The 22,520-nt window shown below is 65.6% G+C and overlaps 1 protein-coding gene across 9 annotated transcripts in view; it reads left to right on the forward strand.

Annotated features, from left to right (window-relative positions):
- Nucleotides 1-22,520, forward strand: part of MAD1L1 (mitotic arrest deficient 1 like 1) — a 352,049-nt gene that overhangs the window by 276,159 nt on the left and 53,370 nt on the right. For 4 of the 9 annotated variants that reach the window (XM_057695713.1, XM_057695711.1, XM_057695709.1 and 1 more), the window contains one exon: nt 1,846-2,036. The exons of the other annotated variants lie outside the window; for them this stretch is intronic. In XM_057695713.1, the coding sequence (XP_057551696.1) occupies nt 1,846-2,036 (191 nt within the window). The remainder of the gene's footprint in view (nt 1-1,845; nt 2,037-22,520) is intronic. 9 annotated transcript variants of the gene reach the window in all.

Consider the following 22,520-nt stretch of genomic DNA (forward strand, 5'->3'; position numbering starts at 1 on the left):
AGAGCAGCAGGTGGACGTCTCCCCCAAGGGGGAAGGCCCGTCCGCTTGTGGGGCCTGTGAACTGAGGAACAGGCAGCACGTGTTACCTGAGGGTAGAGGGGCGTCTCCCTCTCCAAGGTCAGGCTGCATTTATTACCAGAATTTAATTTTCCCCATCGGACATCTGAGATCTATTGAAGGCAGTGCAGCCTCTGACACGGGTGAAATACCACTGCACAGGCTGGGTCGCTGAGGTTCTCCTCCCGCCGCGGGGTCTGTCCCAGGCAGCTCGGCTGAGAGACGAGGAAGACCCTGGGGTCAGAGCTGCCAGCTGCCCTTGGATGCCGTCGTCTGACTGCTCGAGTGAGCAAGGGCTCCGCGCCCGTGTCCCCGACGGAGAGGCTCTCGGCTCCGGAACAAGGATGTCCGCGGGGCTTGTAGGGCAGGTGATGGACGGTGGGGAGGCCAGGCAGGGCGCGTGGCAGGCAGACAGGCTCCGCGAGGAGATTGCACGGGGCAGTGCTGGCAACAGGATTCCTGCTTCCGGGGCGGTGCGGGGGGGCGTCCACGCGGCCCACAGAGCTGCACGCTGTGTAGACAGGACCTGAAACGCGTGTCAGAATCGTGGCGCGCTCCAGAGTGTGAGAGGCAGTGAGGTGGTCGGGCGCTCGGTCCTGGGGTCGGGCAGCCCTGCCTCTGCCGTGGGTCTGCGGCCAAGTGGTCAGTCGCGCGTGTCCACGCCTGTGACGCGGGAGAGGCCTGCGCCCGCCTCGTGGCAGCAGCGGGGCGTGTCGGGGCCTGTCGAGTAGCTGAACCCCCCCTCCCCCAACCCAGCGCTCCGCCGCGGCCCCGCGGGATCTGGTTTTATTGTTGAGTTGGCCTCTGAAGGCAGCTGCGTGCCCAGCGAGCCCGTGGACCGGGTGTGGGGGCGGGGTGGGGGCAGAGTGGGAGGGGTCCTCTCTCTCCTGGAGCGCAGGCTCCCTGCCCGGCTTCCCCTCACCTCCTCCCGCAGGCGACCCTGACTGCATCTGCCCATCTCACACCACCAGACGCACTGGGTCCTGCGGGCCCCATGGGTGGGGACTGTCGTCCCCGTCACAGTGGGACGGGGGTCCGCGGGGAGGCGGACGGCTCGAGGCCTGGGGTCTCCCACCCCCCGCGGGGCGGCTCCCGACGGGACCACCGGGAAGCGCCCGGCCTCAGATGCGCTCGTGCACGGAGCGGAGCCGCCTCGCTCATGCACGGGGGATGAACCGAGGTGTGATTCCTGGGAAGGCGCCTTGGGCGGAGGACTCGCGGTGACGGCTGCGTACTCTCCTGGTGGCTCCGCACGGCTGGTCTCTCCCTGTGCGGCCGTACGCCTGGCGGGGGCGGCAGGGGGGCCCGAGGGTCTCTGCCCCGCGCCATCCAGTTAGAGCAGGGCCGGGGCGCTCAGGACGGCGGGCCCTCTCCACCCAGCGGTCTGGTCTCCGGGTGGCCGGGAGGGGAGCCCCAGGCAGCGCGATCCGAAATCTCCAGGGGACCTCTGCTCTCGGCGCCCGCGCCCCACTCCACACCCCCTGCCGCTCCTCAGCTGGCCACGCAGTGGACGTCCAGCCCGGGCGGGGATGCACTGCAGACTGGAAAGTGCGTGTCAACGCCCCTGGCTGGTGCAGGCAGACGGACCCAGGGCTGTCGTCCGGGGTGGGGGTGCCTGTCTGCGCCCCTGCCTGGAGGAGGGGGCGGAGCCCAGGCTGCCTCCTGGCTCACTCCCCCCGCCGGGAGCCGCGCGCAGCCTCCTCGCCCCTCCGTCAGCGCCCTCTGCCCCTCTGTGTCTGTCCCTCTGAGACCGGCTGGGGAGCTGACCGCCTCTGCCTTTCCCCTCAGAGCTGAAGAAGCAGGTGGAGAGCGCAGAGCTGAAGAACCAGCGGCTGAAGGAGGTCTTCCAGACCAAGATCCAGGAGTTCCGGAAGGCGTGCTACACGCTGACAGGCTACCAGGTGGACATCACCACGGAGAACCAGTACCGGCTGACCTCCATGTACGCCGAGCGCCAGGCCGACTGCCTCATCTTCAAGGTAGGACGCGGCGGCGCGGCCTTGCAGGCAGGACGGGCGGCGGCCTCCCCGCCCCGAGCCTTGCCCGCAGCCCTGACCTAAGGGGACGCTGGCCCTAGCGCGGCCCTCCGCCACGGGCATCGGCCCCGTCCCCGGGGGGCAGCGGGGCGGCGCTCCAGCGTCCGCAGTGCCGCGAGAGGGCTGAGTGACGGGGTGGCGGTCGGGGTCAGGCCGGGCTGCAGCCGCACGAGGGGAGGAGCCCCGAGCCTGTGCTGCTCCCGCGGCCGGCGCTGTCAGGCGGGGCCCGGGCAGGGCCTGCTGAGGCGGGAGGGTGGGTTTGCAGCTGTCGCGCCTGCTGGCGGGAAATGTAAGCAGAGCACGGGCATCTCTACCTGCTGAGTCCCAGACGGGAAGCACGCTGTCCACGGCTGCTGCCACCCGCCGGCTCAGGGCACGTGCAGAGTGTGAGCTGAGCACGGGGAGGGGGCTAAGAGAAGGCACACGGGGCGGACGCCCCGCCGTCCAGGCCCCGTGCGTGGCGCCGCCCAGCAGCCAGGCGGGCCGCACGGAGCCACCTCGACCTGCGGCAGCTGCGACCCCCGTGGCCGGCTCACCGGACTCTGGGGGACTAGAGGCCCTTCTCACCCTGGCCCCGGGGCTCAGAAGGGCTTCCCTGGAGAGCCACGTCTCCGTGGAAGGGTCGCAGGTGAGCTGGCGGGCGCAGAGGCCGCCCCCGTGCCGCATCCCAGCCCTGCCGCCCGAGGCGGGCGCGCGGGTTCCGGTGGCCGCGGGTCGGGCTGGGGAAGGATCAGAGGCGACGGCGGCAGCGGACTTTATTTTCACAAAGGTGATTTCTCAGGCAGAAAGGGGATGGACGGCGGAGTTAGAAATAGCCGCGCTGTGGCAGGGGAGGGCCCGCAGGTGTGCGGGGGTGGGCGGCCTCGGGCTCGGCCCTCAGGCTCTGCTGGGGCAGCGGCGGCCCGGCCCTGCTGCCGCGTGGGTGGGCGCTGCCCGCTGGTGCCCTGCCGTGCGAGGAGAGGCGGGAGCTCGGCTCCAGCGTCCGCCTGCGGGGCCGGGCCCCCTCCCGCCCGCTCCCCCCGGAGTGGGCCCGGAGCCTTCGGCGCGTTCCCGGGAGGTTGTCCCGCGTGCGCTGGCCGCCAGGGCGCCTGCTGAGCGGTGCAGGTGGGAGGGAGTTTCCCGGAGCCCCGCGTGTGCACAGCCCGCGTTCACAGGCTTGCTTCTCGTCCCTGCCGTCCTGTGTGCTGTGGTCACAGGGATTTTCCTCCCCTCCCCACGGAAGGCCCGGGGAGGGGAAGCACCCCACGGCCAGGAGGTGAGGACCGCCCGTGGGGACGGCTGGGGCACAGCTCTGCGCCTTCCTCGCCCTGTGGGCCGTCGGGCTCCCAGCCGCCCCTGCCCCACCCCCCCCACCCTACCCCCTGGCCTTCCTCGGGGCCTGGCCTAACCCAGGGGCTCGCGGGGCTCGACGTGGGCGACAGGCAAGACGCCGGACGCAGGTTCTAGAATCAGACACACCTAGCTGGAGGCCGGCGTGGCCCCTGTGCCTGTCTTCACTGCTGAGCCCGAGTTACGGAACCTGTAACCGGGGGTGTGGAGGCGGGGGCACGTGTAGACCGTAGCCCTGTGGGTACCCGGCGTGGCTGGGCAGCCCTGGGCCGCGAGCCCGGCCAGCTCCCGCCGCAGTGAGGGCTGCGGGCACGGCGGCCAGGGCCTCGGCAGGTGGCTGCCCCCCATCTGAGCGTCCCTCTGGGGGAACGTGGGCACACGCTTTCCCCACAGGATTTGTTCTGTTGCTCGTGGCCCCAGCGAGGTCTGGCTTGTGTGAGGGCGCCAGTCCCTCCTGGGTTGTGCTGTGCTGATCTGTGGCTCTGAGCCACCATCCAGGCCCCGGTGACCACCTGTGTTCAGGGACGGACGCTCTCTCCGTCCACCGCCCAGATCTGTAACCAGTGCAGACCTGACTCTGTGTCGGGAGGTCCCCGAGGCCGTAGCGCCTTCCCACCGGCACCATCCCCCAGTGTCACGGATGCGAGTTCAGCGAGGCCCAGGCAGGGCCCTGCTCTCTGGGACAGCAACGAGACTGGGGTCCAGGAACCCAGCGGGGAGGTGACCCCTTCCCCGTGCGCCTGCCTGTGTGGAGGGGAGGTGGGGCGTGGAGCTGGGTCCCTGGCCCTCCACGAGGGGGTGCCTCTGTGAGAAGTGATGCATCAGTACTTGTATGTTATCATTGACTGTGGAGTCTGGTTCACCCCGTGTGTTGTACGGTTCTGTGGGTTTTGACAAATGTGAGCTGTTGCGTCCCACAGAACAGTTTCACGGCCTAAACACCCCGTGCTCACCCGCCTCCTCCCCCTGCCTCCCCGGCATCCCTGGTCTTCGCCTGCCTCCGTGGTTTCGCCTCTCCCAGAACGTAGTGGAGTCACACAGGCTGCTCAGACCCACTCCTCTGCTCAGTGATTTGCACTCAAGGCGCCTGCAGGCCTTTTCCTGACGTGGTGGCTCGTTTCCTTTTCCCTCTGCGTCCTCTTCCGCTGTCTGGGTGGACCGCAGTTCACTTATCCATCGTCTTGGTTGTTCCCAGGTTTTAGCAGTTATGGATAAAGGTGCTGTAAACCGCTTTAAAAATTTTTCGACCACTTAAACGTGTAGACTCATTCTTAGCCCACAGGCGGTGCAGACGGAGGCTGGGAGCTGGATTCGCCCATGGTCTGGGGTTTGCCAGCCCCGGCCACACCGCTCTCCCGCCCCGTGCTCCTTCCTTCCCACACTCACGGCCCAGCTTGGGCTCAGCCTCCCTGAGAAGCAGGAGCCGCCGTGGCACCCTCCGTCCTCCCTGCCTGGCCTCTGTCCTCGGGGCTGGAGTGGGCAGCAGGTGCCTGAAGGCCCGGGGGTCGGGAGGCTGCGCCGGGGGGCAGGGCGCGTGAGGCCGGAGAGCCTGCCCGTTGGCCCCACTCATGCTTCCCTGTTGGGTGTCCCGGTCAGTGCGCCTGCTTCTGCATGCGGCCGCCCCACGGCCTGGCCCTCCGCCCCCTGCACGTCTGGCGTGGCCCAGAGCCAGCAGTGGGTCAGCATCTGCTAGACGGAGATGAATGTCAGGGTGTTGCTGTGAGGACACCCCCTCAGGTTGTGGGACGGTGCTGGACTTCGGGTCAGAGCCACCCGGTGTGACTGTCCCCCTGCCTCCGCCGAGCCGTGGGACCGTCACGTGGCTCCGTCGTGTGCTGCCAGGGCACGTGGACATGTGTTGGGGACCCGGCACTCAGACACGCACGTGTTTCCCGTCTGCCTCTGTCCGGTCGTGTCCGTGCTCCTTCCACGGGCACCTGCTCCAGAGACGCGCAGTGTCAGGTTAGGGGAGTGCCGCGGGGCGGGGTGCAGCCCGCAAGCCCCCGAGTGGGCATTTCCAAGGCTGCCAGCTGCAGGCATCAGGGAGGCAGCTGGGAGGAGTCGGAGCCCCCAGGAGTCGGGGAGCCCCCAGGCCGCGTGTCCCCCGACCCCTCTCGCGCCCAGGGCTTTCCCTGCACAGACAGACCGGTAGAGACCCCGGTCCACCATCTGGGATCTTTGCCTGCCTCACGGGGCCCTGGGTGGTGCTGGCTGCAGCCGGAGGGGCCTGGGGCCCCACAGCCCCGATGCCCTGCCCCCCCACTGCCTCCTCTGGCGCGTCGCTGCTTGTTGGGCCCTGAGGACGGGCAGAGCAGAGTCCTGCCCAAGGTCATCCAGCTGTCAGGGGACAGAGGCTCAGGCTGAGGCCCCCCGTGGCCCTGCTGCCCTTCCTGGAAGGGGCCTGGTCGACAGGCACCCACCGGCATCCAGGCCGAGCTCCGCTCCTTCCTCTCCTAGCGGCGGTGAGGGAGCAGGGCGCGTGTGCGGGCCTGCCCTTTCCGTCACTGCGTGGGGAACAGACCCCCCCCCCCACCGTCCTGCCTTACGCGCCCCCCCACCCCCCATTGCGGGCCCTGCACTGGCACCAGGCGCAGGACAGACCCCTGCCCTCGGGCATCCTGTCTGCCAGACACAGACCACCAGCCTCCCGTGCTCGCAGGGCAGGGGTGGAGGGCCGAGAGGGCAGTCCCCGTGGAGGGGGCTTCGGGAGGAAGGGTAGCTGTGGGGCAGCAGAGGTGGGAAGGGTGGGGAAGGGGCCCTCCCGGGCGTCCTCTGCCCCCCACCCCGGGCCTCCCTGGAGAGAGCCGCCGGGTCCCCAGGGGTAGGGGTGGGGCTGGCAAAGAGAACAGACAGCCGGGGACCGGGCAGAAGCGCGAGCCGCCGGGGAGGCGTCCCTGCGGCCCGGCCCAGGTGCCCAGCGCAGGGCTGGAGCCGGAGCAGCTCGGCCGGGAGGGCACCCTGGGGTCGCCATGGCCACAGCTCTTGGCTAGAGGAGGGGGGAAGGAGGGGCTCAGAGGAGCAGGGATCCCTCACGGGCTTCTCTCTGCGGGTGTTGAGCTGGACCCCGTGCCCCACACGAGGCCTCTCGACAGCCCCGCGGCATGGGGTCCCTCATCTGAGCACACCTGGCCTCCGCCCAGCGCTCACAGCTGTGGCTTGCAACTTGGAGGCCTGCGTTGCGCTTTCTTCCTTTCCCTGCAGAGCAGAGAGAGCTGGAACAGAGGCTCCGTGGGGGCAAGCTGAGAGCGGAGGGCCTGAGACGGCGCGCCGTGGCCCCCGGCCTCTCGGGGGCTGAGTGGGGCCGACCAGCCGGGTCTGGGCCGTGGGCAGGTGGGACTCAGCCCCTCGTGGAGCTGGCGGAGGGACTGGTCCCCGGGGCCGGCTCCTTGGGCCGGGCGTCTGTCCAGGAGTTTGGTTGTAGCCCAGCCCCGTGTCAGACCCGGGATGCAGTCTTGCATGGCCTCCCCACCCTCTGTGGTTCACCTCCATGTTCACAGAAGGACCAGGCCTCCAGGTGCTCAGACTCACCCGGTCTCCCCTTTGTCTTACGGACAAGCAGGTGGACCTCCTGGGAGGGCAGTGAGCCCAGTCACTCCGCCCAGAGCGTCCAGCGACTCGAGTTGGCGTGTCTGTTTTGAGTTCTCTGGGGAACAGGGGTTTGCTTTGTTTTCTTTTGCTGTTAGAGCAGAAGTGCTGGCCCTCGGGGCCTGTGGTCTCCACCTCCTCGTCCACAGACCCGACCTGTCTGTGACCTGAGCGGTGCGGGGTCCTTTCCTGCCCGGGAGCCAGCCTGGGAGCCGTCCCCTCCTGGGCTGCGGTGAGCGCGACACAGCCTCCGGGCCCCCAGCTGGGGAGGAGCAGGACCGTGGCCCCCAGATGCAGCCCCGGGGCCCCCAGAAACGCTGCCCCTGGAAGGAGGGCAGGTAACCCGAGTTGTCCTGATGTGGTTTTCCCGTTGCCCACGTGGCCTGGTTCACGGACCAAACCTCAGCTCCGACCGGCGCCCCATCACAGGCTGCTTAAGGAGCGTGTCTGCTTCAGCAGGCGCAGGGGTACCCGTGGTGGGAGGGCGCGGGGCCTCGCAGCAGCGCAGCCCTGGTCCCCGCGCCGGCGGCCGGTGCCACTGTGTGGTCCGCCGGGGGCTGGCTGAGGGAGCACGGAGAGCCGGCCCCGCCCGGCAGTAGGGGCTGGCAGGCTGCAGCGGGCGGGGGGCCGGCCGGGCAGACAGCACCCTTTCTCCTTGGCTTCCTCCCCTGACAGGTGGTCGGGCCATTCCCAGGCTCCTGTCTGAAGGAGACGGCTCGTGGGGGCTCCGGGCTCCTGCCGCCACAGGGAGCTCTGGGCAGACACTGTCGTTTGCATTTACTTTGCTTTGGTCCGCTGAACTTCACGTGCAGCTGCTGACGTCAGAGCTTGTCGTCTCTTGGGCTGGGCGGGCGCTGGTCTTCAGTGTCTCAGGATATTTGACGAGCCACTCGGCACGCCCTGGCCCCGTCCCATCTGCCCGGACGCACCCGCCTCCCGGGACGAGGGGGCGAGCCAGGGCTCGGGGAGACCCGGGGGGCCCCCAGCAGAGCTGCCTCTGTCCGTGTTTGCCTCCCTTCTGTGGAGGAGGGTGGGCAAGCGTGGGGTCTGGAGTTCGGTCCGTGGGGAGCCTGGGGCGCGGCCCTCAGCCTAGGCCGGGGGGTGGGGGGCGGCGTGGGCAGGCGTGTGCACTGCTGCTCCCCGGAGGTGTCGGGAGGAGGGGCAGTGGTGGGCAGGGAGACCAGGGTTGGACGGCGTGACAGCGTCTTCCCAGCAAAATGAACCGTTTCCTTCCTGTGTCCGTGGGCCCCTGACAGTGTGAGGCCACACAGTGCAGTGGGAAGAGCTGGTGTCAGTTCCAGCATCTCGTGCAAAGGCCCTGTGGTCAAGGAGGCCTGGGCAGCCTCAGAACTGAAGCAAGGCCATGGGGCTGGCCCACCAGGGTTACGGAGGAGCCTGGTCCAGGGGAAGGCTGGTGAGGGCCCGGAGGCTCGGCTGGGTTGGCTCCTTGTCCCGAGAGCAGTGCAGACTCACTAGGAGTTTTTAAGAAAACGGAGTCAAGGGCTTGATTTGACGTTCAGAAGTGGATTTGGGGCGGTGCTGGGTGGGGCGCGCAGTCCGCGAGCCTTGCTCTGGCCAGTGCTTGCAGCTGCAAACCCTCTTCCAGACAGTGCTCGTGGGGGCGGGGAGGGCGGTGCGCAAGGGGAGGTGCTCGCCACGCGCCAGGAGCCGCGGACTCCGGCCCTGGTGCGGGACACCCAAGGGCCCTGAGCAGGCCTGGGGCCCACCTCGCCTTCCTCGCTGGCGCCCACCCCGCTGGCCTGTCAACCACACACGGGCTCAGAGCACGTGCGGCTGCCCAGGTACGAAAGCAGCTGTAGGACGTCCGTCAGAGCCCGTGTGCAGGACCCACTGTCGGCCTCACGCGTGGGTCCCAGGCAGAGGCCGGAGTGCACCCCCACCCTCTTCTCAGAGGTGCCGTGACGTGGCCGTGGGGGAGGGCCGTGTGGGGTTTGCAGGACTAGACCATGTTATGGACACTGCTTTGTGGGCTGCCGTGGACCACACACTGGCCGGGCAGCTCGGAGGACGGCAGTCTGCAGCCTGGATGTCCAAGACTGGGCGCCATCAGGTCATTGCTGGCTCGCAGACGGCCGCCTTCTTCCGTGCATCCTCACGTGGATTCCTCGTGCACACGCTGGGGCGGGGGTGCGTAGCGAGCCCTCCGTGTCTCCTCTTCTTGTGAGGGCACCGGTCCTGTTGGGTCAGGGTCCCCCCTGCCCGATGGCCTCATTTTACCTTCATTACCTGCTTAAAGGTCCATCTCCTAATACAGTCACATGGTGGGGGGTGAATTTGAGGTACTGCGGTCCAGCCCACAGCGTGTACCGCACCTCACTTGTTTCATGAGTGTGTCCCGTAGTCATACAAGTCTCCCACGTCTGTAGAGCTGGTGACTTTCACTCTCTAGGCCTGGAGGCATCTCTGAGCCTGAAGGGAAGACCCACTGCACCTTGAGGGAGGGGGTAGCAAAGGTCAGCTTGGTGTTTGCTGGGGCTGGGCCTCTCGTTGGTCTTCCGTGGCCCCCTCAAACCAGGAACCTCAGCAGCTTGGGGGCCCCACCCAGGAACGCCCCCCACCCCGCCCAAGTTGGTCTTTATCCTTGATGGTGACCCCCCGGCGACTTTGCTCAAACCGCTTGCGCAGCACCAGCCCGTCGCCCTGCCCATCGCCACCCCCCAGTGCCTACAGGCGCCAGGCCTCACCCAGAGCTTGGTTCAGGAGACCCTCGTACCAGCTCCTTCCCCAGGCCCCGGGCAGTCATCCTTACCTGGTCACAGCGACACCTGGTTCCGGCGCCGTGGCCTGGAGAGGACCTGCCGACTCACCCACACCTCTGCCAGCTTGTGGGGACCCTGGGGCTGGCACCGTCTGCCGCTGGGCGGGACCACGGTCCTGAGCCCCAGAGAGTCACCACGTGCCCCTGTCTAGCTCGTGGAGCCACCAAGACCCCAGCGCAGGACCCCCTGCTCTTCCGGGGGCCCTGGGTCTCTGCATCCAAGCCAAAGCCAGAGGGCCCAGGCCGGGCGCGGGCAGAAGCGCTGCCATCACCGGGGCTGCGGCTGGTGTCCCCCAGGCTGTCCCGGCTGTGGACGCAGGGTCTCCGGGGCGGCCAGGCCTGACGGACGGTGCAGACGGAACGCGCTCACATCAGAGCTCGTGGAAAGAGCTCCTCCAGGAGCCCGTGTGAACTGCCTCTGGTGACCAAGAGGGCCACCTCCTCGCGAGGTGACGCTGTAAACGTGGGACGTGCCAGCTCAGCCTCTCGGCGCCTCCTGCCTCGTACAGACTCCTCTGCGAACGCACGGCTATTGTAAATCACAGTGAAGCAGTTTCTTCCCAGGAGACTGGAGGGGCTGGAGCAGGCAAGGTGTCCTGAGACCCGGCGCGGCTGCTGGCGGGGGCGCCCCGGCGCTGGGGGCCGGGCTGGGCTCTGGTGTCGGTCCTGGGGGCGCAGCTGGGGCCGTGCGGGGCCTGGGCGGAGCCTCCGCGGGGAGCGGAGGTCTTGGAGGGCCGCCGGGGAGGCTGTCCCCACCGCCCATAGGGTGACGTGCTCTGACGCTGACCCCAGACGGAGGCCTGGGCCCGCCAGCTCTGCACCAGGAGAGGCGCCCGTTGACTGTCGCGCTCGCTTCCCCAAGCAGAAGCTGGGGTCGGAAGGCGCGCGTGCTGGGTCCAGGGCGGGGGCGAGGTGGAGTGGCCCCGCCGGCCAGCCCCAGCCCTCCCCTTCAGCTTCACTGAGACACACGGACAGCTCTGTTCCCCCAGCCACGTGGACCCTCAGCCGCGGACCCCCAGTGGGCGGACGGCAAGCGGTCCTGCTGTCACCCGTGGGGGGCAGCGACAGGACTCCTGGTCTGGGCTCTGGGGCGTCTCTCTTCCACAGGGTCCTTCTCTGGTCGTCGGCGCCCATCCCGCCTCAGCCCGGCTTCCCTTCGGGAAAGGACCTGTGAGCACACGGCGCAGAGAGTGCTCGCCAGAGACGGGCGGAGACCCCCCGGCAGCGTGGCTGGGGGGCTGAGCCGCAGCCCCTCCACCCTCATGGACGCAGCGGGGCCCCAGGAGCTCAGGGAAGGGAGGTGACCGTGTGGCTGGTACCTCACCTGTGAGCTGGAGCCCTGGGGCTTGGGGGGTCAGGAGATGGATGAGGTGCTGGTCCCCCGCGCTGGGGCCGGCGCACACCCCTGCTACCCCGGGGGCAGGGCCGTTTTGGGGGCCAGGCTTCCCCTTATGTTGGAGGAGGGGGTTTGATTTCAGGGCCAGAAAGTCTTAGATAAAGACGGGTGTTTAAAACCCGCAGGGTCTGTGTGTGTCAGGGGCGGGTTTACAGCTGAGGGAGGAAGGTTTGGGGGAGGGGGGCTGACCTCCCCAGGAGAGTGTCCGGGCCGGGGTTGACGTCCACAGGCAGAGCGGTGCCTCTGGGCCTCCGTGCGCTGGGGCTGCCCCCTCAGCCGCGTCTTCCCCCTGGGAGGGCCCGCCCTGGACGCATGGAGGGCCCCGCAGGCCCGGTGACACTGGCTCGGGCCCCGCAGCTGGCCGGCCCGGTCCCCTCCCGTCGCAGCCGCACAGAGCCAGGGTCGGGGCCGAGCTCGGCACACCTCCAGCTGCCCCACCTCTGTTGCTCCCGGTGGGCTCTGTGGACCCTCGACTGGGTTGTAACCGTCCCCAGCCCCTCTTCCTTCTTCCCTCCTCTGCTGACACCCACCTGGCGATGGTGGGGACGCTCCCTGGCCAGGCGACACCAGGCTGGCCAGGCTCTGGGTGCCTTAACCCCCCCACCACCCTTCTTCCCACGGTGGTGGGGGGAGGGGGGAGCTGCCGGGGCTGGGGTGGCCGCTGTGTCTCACTCCGTGGATCCCCTCCCCCGCCTGTGGACGGGCCTCAGGCTAGGCCACCCCAGACCTAGATGATGGCTTGTGCCACGGTTTTGTCTCTGAGTTCATTTTCATAGTTACTCTGTCGCAAGCAGTGTTTGTTTCCATGTTACACGGGTGACATAAAGCTTCCTTTCAAGCTAAGTCTACTTAAGGTGATAGGAATAGTTGATTTAAAGAAAAACATGAAGTAAATGACAGATCTGCAACGTGCGCAACTCCTTTGTCACACAGAGAAGGTTTCCAACGTTCTGAAAGGCGAGGAAGTGCACAGCCAGCGGTCGCCAAGCCAGGGTGGCTCCCAGGCCCATCCCACGGCAGGTGCAGGGCCACGGGGAGCAAAACACACAGACTCTGATGCCAGGGCCGCAGGGTCCCCGCCAGACTCCCCGGGACAGTGAGGATGAGAGGGCCGCGGGCGGGGGCTGTGTGCTGAGCTCGGGGCTCCAGGGCAGCAGCTCTCCACGAGGGCGGTGCCGCCTCCCTGGGGGCCCTGGGCAGTGTCAGGGGACGGTTTTGGCTGTCACGGGGGGGGCCCGGGCTGCTGGGACATCTTTCAGCGTCCGTGGTGCAAGCTTGAGAGGCGCTGCTCCTGGGAACCCCGGCGGTGGCTGCTGGGGTGTCAGCACGGCCACATTTAAGCTCCGCGAGGTGCGAGGACCCTGGAGACAGATGCGCCTCTAGTTTGCTCTGAGGCCTGCTGGCTGGGGCGGGGGTGGGGGGGTTGGCCTGGAGGGCAGGTCCCACGTCTGGACCTTCGGAGCAGTGCTGCAGAAGCTGGGGGCCCGGGTCACGTCTGAGACCCCCCGGATGAGGCCCGCGTGGCACCGAGTCCTCCCCCAGCCCATGTTCAGCCAAGAAAGCGCAGGCTGAGGGAGGTGGAGCGGCTCGCCGGGCCTGCCCGGGGTCGTGCTCACCTCCCTCCCCGCATCTGCGGCCGCCGCCCTGCAGCAGGCACCACGTGCACGGGTGGGGAGCACAGCTGGCCTGGGCCCGTGGGCTGGGGTCTTGTGCGGCAGGGACACAGCGTCTGCAGAAGCCACGTCCTGGGCGGGCCCGGGGCAGCGGCTGCAGGTGGACGAGCACCCGGCCGGGCGGGAGCCGGGACAGAGTGGGGGGCATGGTCAGCCCGAGGCCAGCAAGGCTGCTGGGACTGCAAAGAGGCGGCCCCTCGGCATTGTCTCTTTATACGCAGCGCAAATCCGGTGCTCGGTCTCAGGGGCGGGCCCTGTGGACTTCGGGGCCAGGCAAGTCCAGGCTGGTCTTGGGGGGTGCCTGGCAGGACGCTCGCAAACCAGGGAGAAGAGGAGACACCACTGCATCCGCCTCCTGCAGCCTCTGCTCCTCCCACACACTTCCGTCCACTCCGATCGAGGCTCACTGGCCACCAGACTCCCCCAGGCGCGCGGAGTGCGCTGCCTCGGGACCCTTGCACATGCCCTCGTGCTTCCTGTGTCCCGAGTGCCTTGTCCAGGGCTCTGCTCAGAGGCCGCCCCAAGTGTGGGCCCGTCGCGACTGTCCTGTCTGAAGGAGCCGTGACTCTGTCCACGGCCTCCCCCGCTTCGTTTTTGGCCAGTGTGTTATGTACCTATGTTTCTCTGTCTACACCACTGGAACACAGACACTCAGCAAGAGCAGCACCTCTGTGCAGTGTGTTTCCAGTTGTGTCTTCAGCACCCAGAGCAGGCACTCGGTCAGTCCTGGGTGGGTGGGTGGACAGATGGACGATGCAGGAGGGAGCGACGGGCTCTGGGGGCTCCTGGGAGGAGCAGGCGCTGGGGTGGGCCTTGAAGGCTGGGGAGGGTCTCAGGGAGGCAGGCTCCACAGGCAGAGGACCCAGCACAGGGAGGCCTGAGCCAGGAGACACGACACTCCCAGAGGACGCGGTGGCCGCAGTGCAGGTGTGGCGTTGCTGTCTGCGACTCTGGCCTGTGTCCAGGGCAGGTGGAGCTGCGGGGAGGGCGGGGGTTAGGGGAGAGGAGGGACCCTCGCCTCCTCCATGGGACCCACCATGGAGTGCGCGCTGGCTGCCGAGTGCTGGGCTCCATGGGCGCGTTCTCGCCTGTCCTCCCAGCGAGCTCTGGGTGGACCGTCCCTGTTCCACACGAGGGGACAGAGACATAGAGGCAGTGGCTGCCCAGGGGGCCTGGGGCCGGGCTGCTCGGAGAGTGCGTAACCCGTCACCCTCCGTCCCCACTCACGTGGCAGTGCCCCGGTCTCGTGCATCATCTCGCAGCAGGGACCCCTGGGCCACAGGCCATCATCACACAGGCGTGTGTGTCTTCCGACTCGCACCACGTGGGTCATGAGGAGATTCTAGAATCTGAGGGTGCCGGCAGGCGGGTGAGCCCAGGGCCCTCGAGGTTGGCGCCCCTGCAGCTCCAGAGCGGCAGGAAAGGGCGTGTGGGTGTGGCAGGGGTGCAGCCGCCTGCCCTGCCGTGTGGGCACTCACCTCCCACGCCCCCAGCAGCCTGGGATCTGGGAGGGAAACGGCAGGGATAGGTCCCTGCAGCCACTCCCGCCCCTCCCCACTCCGTGAGGTAGGATTGCAGTGCCACTGCCCCGATGCCAGCCTGCCGGCTCTGGCTCCCAGGGGCCCGGTGCACGTGCTCCGGGACCCCCGCCGCTAATGATGGGAGCTCCTGCAGTGATTTTCCCGGCTCTCAGCCTGACCCCATGGTGAGGAAAATCAAGTTGAAATTAAATCAAATTTCAAATGTTAAACCAACCAATTAAAAAAAGCAATCACATAGAAACATGCATTTTTCAAAACAGTGTTGTTTACCCTGTTGTAATTAATGTAGGCAGGGAAGGAGGTTTGGGCTCTGCAGGGCAGCCGGGTCCAGCGCTGACACTGCACCCGTGACACGTCCCAGCCCCTGGCAGGTGCGGGGCAGGAGGAGGAGAGCCCAGACCCGCAGATCCCAGAGCCCCCCTGCGTTTCTGGCCGAGAGCCTGAGAGAGTGCCAAGCTGGCACGTCTGACCGGGCGCCAGTGTCCTGGGACAGGCCCTGCCGGTTGGTGCGTCCCCTCTCTCCTGCGCTGCCTCCCCGCCCTTCCTCCTGCTCAGCCTTCCTTCCCCTCTCTCTCTCCCTGGCGGCCTGGCCTGTCTGCGCTTGAGGAGATCAGTGCAGGAGCCGACCTGCAGAGCCTGGTTAAGAGCCCATGTTTGTGCAGGACGGGCTGTGTCCACTGGTCAGGGGCCAGCGAGGAAGAAGAGTTGTGCAGCCAGTACTACCCAGAGCCATCTACATATTTAATCCCATCTCTATCCAGTTACCTGTGATCTTTCTCAGAGTGAGAACGAATAATCCTAAAATTTATTTTGAACTGTAAAAGGCCCAGAATTGCCAAAAGCAGTCTTGAAAAAGAACACAGCCAGGAGCCTAATCCTTGCAGGCTTCAGACAATACTACAGAGCTACAGTAATCAAAACAGCATGCTGTTGGCATAGAAAAACAGACATATGGAAATAAACCCACACACCTACAGTCAATTAATCTTCAACAAAGAAGGCAAGGATATACACTGGAGAAAAGAGAGTTCCTTTGGTAAGCAGTGTGGGGAAAGTTTGACAGCTGCATGGAAATCAATGAAATTAGAGCACACCATAAAGAAAAATAAATTCAAAATGGCTGAAAGACTTAAATATAAGACATGACACCACTTCTAGAAGAGAACACAGGCAAAACATTCTCTGGCATAAATCATAGCAGTTTTCTTAAATTAGTCTCCAAGGCAACAGAAATAGAAGCAAAAATAAACAAGTGGGACCTAATCAAACTTACGAGCTTTTGCCCAGCAAAGGAACCATCAACAGATGAAAACACAGCCCACGACTGGGAGAAAAGATGTGCAGCCACAAGGGCTGACTTTCCAAAATATACAAACAGCTCATACAGTTCAGTAACAGCAACAACACAAACAACCCGATCAAAAATGGGCAGAAGACCTGAATACACATTTCTCCAAAGAAGACACACAGGCGGCCGACAGGCACGTTTAAAGCTGCCCATCATCCGTCACCAGTCAGAGAAACGCAGATCAAAGCTGCGAGGCACCTCACACTGGTCATAGTGGCCGTCATTGAAGAGTCTACAGACGGTACCTGCTGGAGGGGGAGTGGAGAAAGGGGACCCCTCCTGCACTGTCAGTGGGAATCTAAATTGGTGCAGCCACTGTGGAGAACGGTGTGCAGGTGCCTTAAAACGCTAAAAATCGTTACCACATGACCCTGCACTCCCACTCCTGGGCACACATCCAGAGAAAACTGTCATTCAGAAAGATACACGCATGTTCACGGCAGCACTGTTCACAACAGCCAAGACATGGAAACGACCTGAGTGTCCGTCGACAGGTGAGAGGATGAGGATGTGGTACGAACATACAACGGAATGTTACTCAGCCCTAGAAACGAACGAAATGATGCTCGTTGCAGCACCATGGATGGACCCAGAGATGATCACACGAAATGAAGTAAGTCAGACCCTCCAGGGGAGGGAACCGCGGGCAGGAGGTGGGCTGCAGGCAGAGGTCCCCGGGGCTCCCTCCAGGGCTGGTCCAGGGCTGCCCACCTCGGGGGCGTCTCGAGATGACCGTGCACGTGCACACCTGTCGGGTTTCGGGGCCTGCCCGGAAGCGATGCTCTCAGGCAGGAGTTTGTCTGTGTCTGTCCCGTGTGTCTGCTGAGAAGTTGGTGGCCCGGGCAGGAGCCCCTGACAGCCCCCCCCTCCCTTGTTAGCAGGAGGCGCCCACGGAGAGCTGTGGGCCAGGCAGAGGGCGGGCCCCGCGGGTGCAGAGCCTGACACGCAGGGCCCGTGGCGGGTGCTGCCGTCGCTCAGAGGTGTCAGGGCCGGAGGCTGTGGAGGCCGTGTGAGTGCAGGGGTGCTGCGGGGCCGCCCACTGGGGACCAGGGCCTCAGCCAGCCAGCGGCAGGCAGATGAATATGCCCGGTGCTCGGGGAGCCAGCTGGTAATTACACGTCACCGTGAGGGCCATCAATCGTGCACGGCACCGCAGCGCACCCGCGGGAGCCCATGAGGGCGGGAGGATGCCGTTTGTTACCCTGATGGCTTATGGACAGGCTCGGGCCAGCTCCAGGCAGGCCTTTCTGGGGGCTGGGCCGGGGCCCCAGGGCAGCCCCTCCCCCACCTGCTGGGCCACGCCATGGCTGGGAGACCCCTCGATGGCAGGGTCCCTGGGGACTGCACAGGGTGGAGGGGCTTGCTCTCCTCCACCAGGAAGGACTGAGGCCCCTAGACCCCCCTGAACTGCTGCCACCCTCCCCCACCAGCTCCTGAGGGAGCCCGTTGCCCAGAAAGGAAGAGCTCAGTGAGTGAGTGTCAGTGGGTCCCGGCCACCGTCGTGCACCTGTCACCAGGCCTCTCCGCCCCCATCCCCTGAACCTCAGGGCTGCCCACGGGCACACGCATGGGCCGGGAGGGGTCCGCCTGCCTCCGGGGGCACTCCTTCCGGGCACTGGGCCCTGTGCGCAGAGCCCTAGCTCCACGCCCACCGCCTCCGCGTCCCCGGGCCCCTGGCTCGCGGGTGTCGGGCCAGGAGTGGTGCCCGAGCCATCCGGAGCCCCACCGCAGCCGCCGGGTGATTTAGCACCGTGATTACTTCCTCGCGCAATACCTCACAGAGCTTTTTATTAGATTTTCCCCCTTTCCTTTCAAATGCTCTTTGGAAATAAACACCTGGGGCTGTTATACTTTATACCACTCAGTTTAATTAACTTTTAAATCACATAATGTCACTGGACCGCTCTCAGATGTCAGCTCCCTGGGCCAGGCTGGGGGACCTACATGCTGCCCGGTGTCACCCACTGCGAGGCCCTCGCAGCCCTGACTCGGGGCCCTGGTCCTGCACCTCCGATGGGACACGGGCTCCACAAGCAGCCGCCTCCGTGTGGCCTGAGGTCCAGGCTCTGCTGCGATGGCCACATGCCCCCCGGTGCCTGGCTGCAATGGCAGGGGCCTGGAAATCCTAGGAGTGGGTCAGAGCCCCCGGGAGCTTTGGAACCAGGTGAGAGGCCCTGGGAAGGCCGCTCAGACGAGGTTGGCGGGAGTTGTGTTAGGACAGAGGCCGCACCAGGTAGCTCAGGAAATGAGATTCCCCCCTAAGGTCACACACTTTGCCAGAAAATTAAGCAGTATTTTCTTGAACAAGCGTGGCTGTTCCTTCTTGGAGGGGAGGTGGCCAACGGTCGAGCGTTCCGCAGTCCATCGTGAAGGCAGCCGCTCCCTGCGTGCGCCTCGTGGGAAGCCTCGTGCGTCCGGGGCGGCCCGGAGCCGTGCCACCCCACCAGGCGGGAGGCAGGAGCCTCCGGCCTCCCCGTCCTCTCGCATCTGTACCACGTCCCCCTGTAGGCCCAGGTGGAGGCTCTTCCCAGAGTCCTGCCGAGAAGCCGCACCAGTGCCCAGCTGTGGGGCCAGCTCAGCGGGGCCGCAGAGCCCTCTCCTGGCGAGTAAGCGTGGCTGGTGCTCCTGGGCGGGGCCCCTCCGCCAACGGCCAGGGCATCGGGTGATTTACACGCCTGCACGGCACCCAGTGCTGGGGGCAGACACAGCCCTGCGTGGGGGTGGCTCCCGTGTGCAGTGCGTGTGTGAGCCTGAGCCTGCGTGTGTGCACGTAACCACACAGGCCCACACGTGGCGGTGGCAGTGGGCCGGGGGATGTGCCCATTGACCGAACCGTAGGCCTCAGAGGCCTCGGTCGTGTTTCCTAGGGCGACGTGTCATCTGCACAGAAGGAGGGTTGTTCCATCCCACGGTCAGTGTGTGCCGTTGCCCGTCCCGCTGAGGCCCGGGCCAGTGTCCTGCAGGTGGCTTGGCTCACGTCGTGGGGACATGGCGTTCCCGGGTACGTGGGTAGCAAGGTCACCTCCAAGGCTTTGGCCTTCTCCTCACCGGAAGCAGAACCACGTGGCATCCCTCCCATCTTCCTGCGTGGCCCGGCCCTCGTGCTCTTCTGCTCCCAGAGCCCGGCCTGGTCCACACAGGAGGGCAGGCGACACCTCAGGAGCCTCCCCTCCCCCGGTCTCCCACCCCTGGTGGGCCTGCGCTCAAGGACACTTCTCCTCCATGAGACAGGCCACAGCGAAAGCACAGCGTGGGTGGCGACCCTCCGCCTCGCAGGAGCTGCCAGCGGCGTGGGGGCCGCAGGGCAGGCGTCCTGCGCGTGGCCGGGGGCTCGTGGGCCCAGGGTTTCTAGGGCTCTGAGTAGCCAGAAACAACGAATATTTGTGCTAAATTTCCTGTATTTGAAACAGCGGCTCACATTTGTAAACAACATTCTGCATCAAACAAAGTATGTGGTGTGAGGTTCAGCCCACAAGCCGCCGGGCGGGCGGGGTGATGGCCGGGTGCCGGTGTCCACACCCTGACCCCTGACCCCGACCCGCACTCGGCCGCAGCAGGTGTGAGAACGGTGAGGGCGGAGGGCACGACGGTGACGCCCGTCTGCTCATGCGGGCGAGGGTGGCGCAGGCTGTGTGTGGAGCGTCCTGTGCAGGAGCCCCTCCGTCACGGGCCGGTCACTGTCAGGCCCCCTCCAGCCCTGCCCCAGCCCTGCCGGCATCTCCTGGCCCTTCCTGCTCACAGTAAGCCCCTGCCCTGGGGGCGTCCGCGCAGTTGACTGAAAGCCCAGAGATGTCAGTTGTGTGATCGGAAAGGGTCAGCGTCTGGTTACACTGTTAGTCCCGGTGAAACCCATCGGCCTGGTGGTTGGGAGACGGACAGCTACATAGGGGATGGAAAGAGAGAGTCCCAGGAACCCCAGCCCGCCCCCAGCCAGCTGGGGACCCAGAGCCTGGCGCTGACCCCAGGGGAGGGGCGGGAGCTCGTGGATTCGGGCGTCTGAACGTTTGTTGAGTACGTTTCATGTCGGGCCCCTGCGTGGCCCCCCTCTCCATCGCGGTCGCATGAGGAGCCGAGGTTCCCGGGGGTCTGTCCTGGGAGCAGATTCTGAGGCTGCACCGTCCTGCCCTTGACAGTGGTTGGTGTGGCGTGGGGGGGGTCCAAGAGGCCCAGGATCCAGCATCAGAGCCCAGATCCCTCCAGGGTGCTTTGCCCAGGGCGGCCACACGTAATGTTGGGTCAGGGAGGCCGACGTCCGGGGTCTCTGAACCTTCCTGAAGGACCAGCCCTGCAGGGTCCCCTAAACACGCCCTCTGGTCACGGCTGTGCACAGCCTCTGCCGTCCCCGCCTGCAGACGCCAGCATGTGAGGATGTTTCCTACGTCCTGAGAGAAAGTTGGTGCTTACTCGACAGAAGAGGCCGGCAGCGTTGGGAGAGATACGAGTCTTCAAACCCCCAGAGAGAGCAATCTCCTTCCCCAGGTCAGATACAAACGTGAGAGTCCTTTAGAAAATCATTTCCGCAATTAAATCACAGAAAGATACCTGCAAGAAGTGAGGAGATTATTTGTATTCCATTCTTCTGGCCAAGGAGCAAATCAACTGCAGAATGTTTTAAAAATTTCTTTTTTAAATGAATGTGGTCAATGGAAATGCATAGCTATCAGCAGGACATGAAATCTCCTATTGCAAGATGAAGAAAACCCCGTAATATAATTCAGGCCCCACGAAACGGGTCTGAAAGCAAAGCGCAGCCTCGTGCAGGTTGAGGTGCTGATGGAGCGGAAAACGCGCTGCACGCGCTCTGCACACGCGGATTGCATCGGTCGGAGCACCTTGTGCAGAGAACGAGGCACTTCTTCCCTCCGCTCGCTCGCGTTGTCTGGGTGGGGGGGGGGGGGGGCCCGCCGGTGAACGCGCACGCACGCACGCAGCGTCTCCCGCCTGAGGCTGGACGCGGCCTGGCGGAGCTCGGGCCCTTTGCTTCCGGCTGCTGCTTTTGGGGGAGCCCTCGGTTCAGGCGACCCCCCACATCCCGCGGCCGCTTGCTGGTGCTCGCCCTGCGCCGACGCCCTGTGGGTCCCAGCAGCGGGCGGACGCCCGCCTGGGTGCCGGTGACTCGTCCGATGGGCGCCCTTGGGGGTGGGCCTCCCTTGGTGGCAGCGAGCCGCCGTCCCTCCGGGGCAGAGGGCGCTGCCGCCCACTTGTGCTCCGACCTTCCTGGAGGTCAGAGCCGCCACGGAGCTGGAGGGCTGGGCAGCGTGCGAAGCTGTCACCTGGTGACGGCACGTGCAGCCCGGCAGGCGCGCCGAGCCCCTGGGAGAGGGCGGCAGAGGACGGTGCCTTCACAAGGCTGAACCGCGGGACCCGCCCCGGGGGACCGGGTGCAGGCGGAGCTGGAGGGGGGGCTCAGGCCCTGGCCTGCACGGGGGGGAGGCGGCTCAGCTCCCACACGGCTCGTCGCGGGCCGGGCTTCTCTCCAGGGAGACCAGTCCTGACCAAGCCTGCTGCCTCAGAAACGAGTTTGTGGCCCGAGTCTCCACGTCCGCCTCTGGTTTTGACTCCATGTTAGCAAAAAAGCCCAATAGGAGCCCTGCACTTCAGCAATGAGATGTTTTAATTGCATCTTAAAATAGAATTGCAATAAAGAACATTAAGCTGTGACTAACCAATGGTGTTTAAGGGAGCCCCAGCACCGTCAGAGGTGGGCAGGCTAATACGGTCTGCCCGCTCTCCGAGCCACAGCCCCCAGAAGGGCGTGGGGACCTCGGCCCACCTGGCCACCCGGACCCTTGCCCACGTCCAGCTGCGCCGTGCAGGGCGGGCACTCCCCAAGTCTTGAAAACCAGAGGGGAGGGTGCTGTCCTGTTGGGTTGAGTTATCGTCCATCAGAGAACCCCTGGGTTCTATCGGGAAGAGAGAGAAGACCACCTTCCTGTAGGGCCAGCTGTCCAGGGGTGCGGGTGGCTGGCAGGCAGCCAGACCATGTCCGCAGTGGATCTTGAGCTGTCACTAGAGGTTCCTGCATGGTCCTGACGGAACGAGCAGGTCTGCCCTTTCAGCTGCCCTGCCACCTGGGGGCTCCCTGGGGCCTGCGTCTGCTCCAGGAGCACAGTGCTTGGCTGGCCTGGTACCACCAACCGACCTGCAGACCTGCAGACCTGCAGCCCAGTCTCCAGCCTCCAGCTTAGGGTCAGCTTGCATACCGAGGGGAGGACAGAGGACTTTGAATCCTCACACACCCTGCCCTCCAGGCTCCTGGCTCTGCTCCTCTGCAGGGAGGAAGCAGGGGTCAGAGGGCAGCTGTGGCAATAGATGCCTGGTGTGTAAGGACTGGCTGAGGGGCCGTGTGGGCAAGGCAGCCTGGGGGGTGGGGCGGGGCTGGGCACCCCACGCATGTGGAACCACAGGGTTCTTGGGAAGCATTTACTGCTGGTTCCTGTCCTGCTTCTAGAGCCTGTGATTTAGCTGTGGAGTCGAGAGCAGAGCCAGGCCTTAAGCGGGGAGGCTGGGGCTGGAGTCCCGGACGAATCCACCCCCAGCCTCCCGGGCTGGAGCCCCGGCCGTGGGCGCTGCAGCCACACGGAAGCCCAGGGCTCAGGTGGGCAGGGCCGGGGGTGAAATCTGTTGCTGCTTCCTCTCGTTTAATTACCAGCGTGGCAGTTGCAGAGTTGAAATGGAGCTTAAAAAGCCTTTGTGAGTAATTAGTGTCAAAAACACAAGATCTACAAAGCCATAAACTCACAGCTTGGTGATGTTACCAAGTACTAATTAAAAAG

This window comes from Hippopotamus amphibius, chromosome 9, assembly GCF_030028045.1.
Source record: "Hippopotamus amphibius kiboko isolate mHipAmp2 chromosome 9, mHipAmp2.hap2, whole genome shotgun sequence".
Classification (NCBI taxonomy): domain Eukaryota; kingdom Metazoa; phylum Chordata; class Mammalia; order Artiodactyla; family Hippopotamidae; genus Hippopotamus; species Hippopotamus amphibius.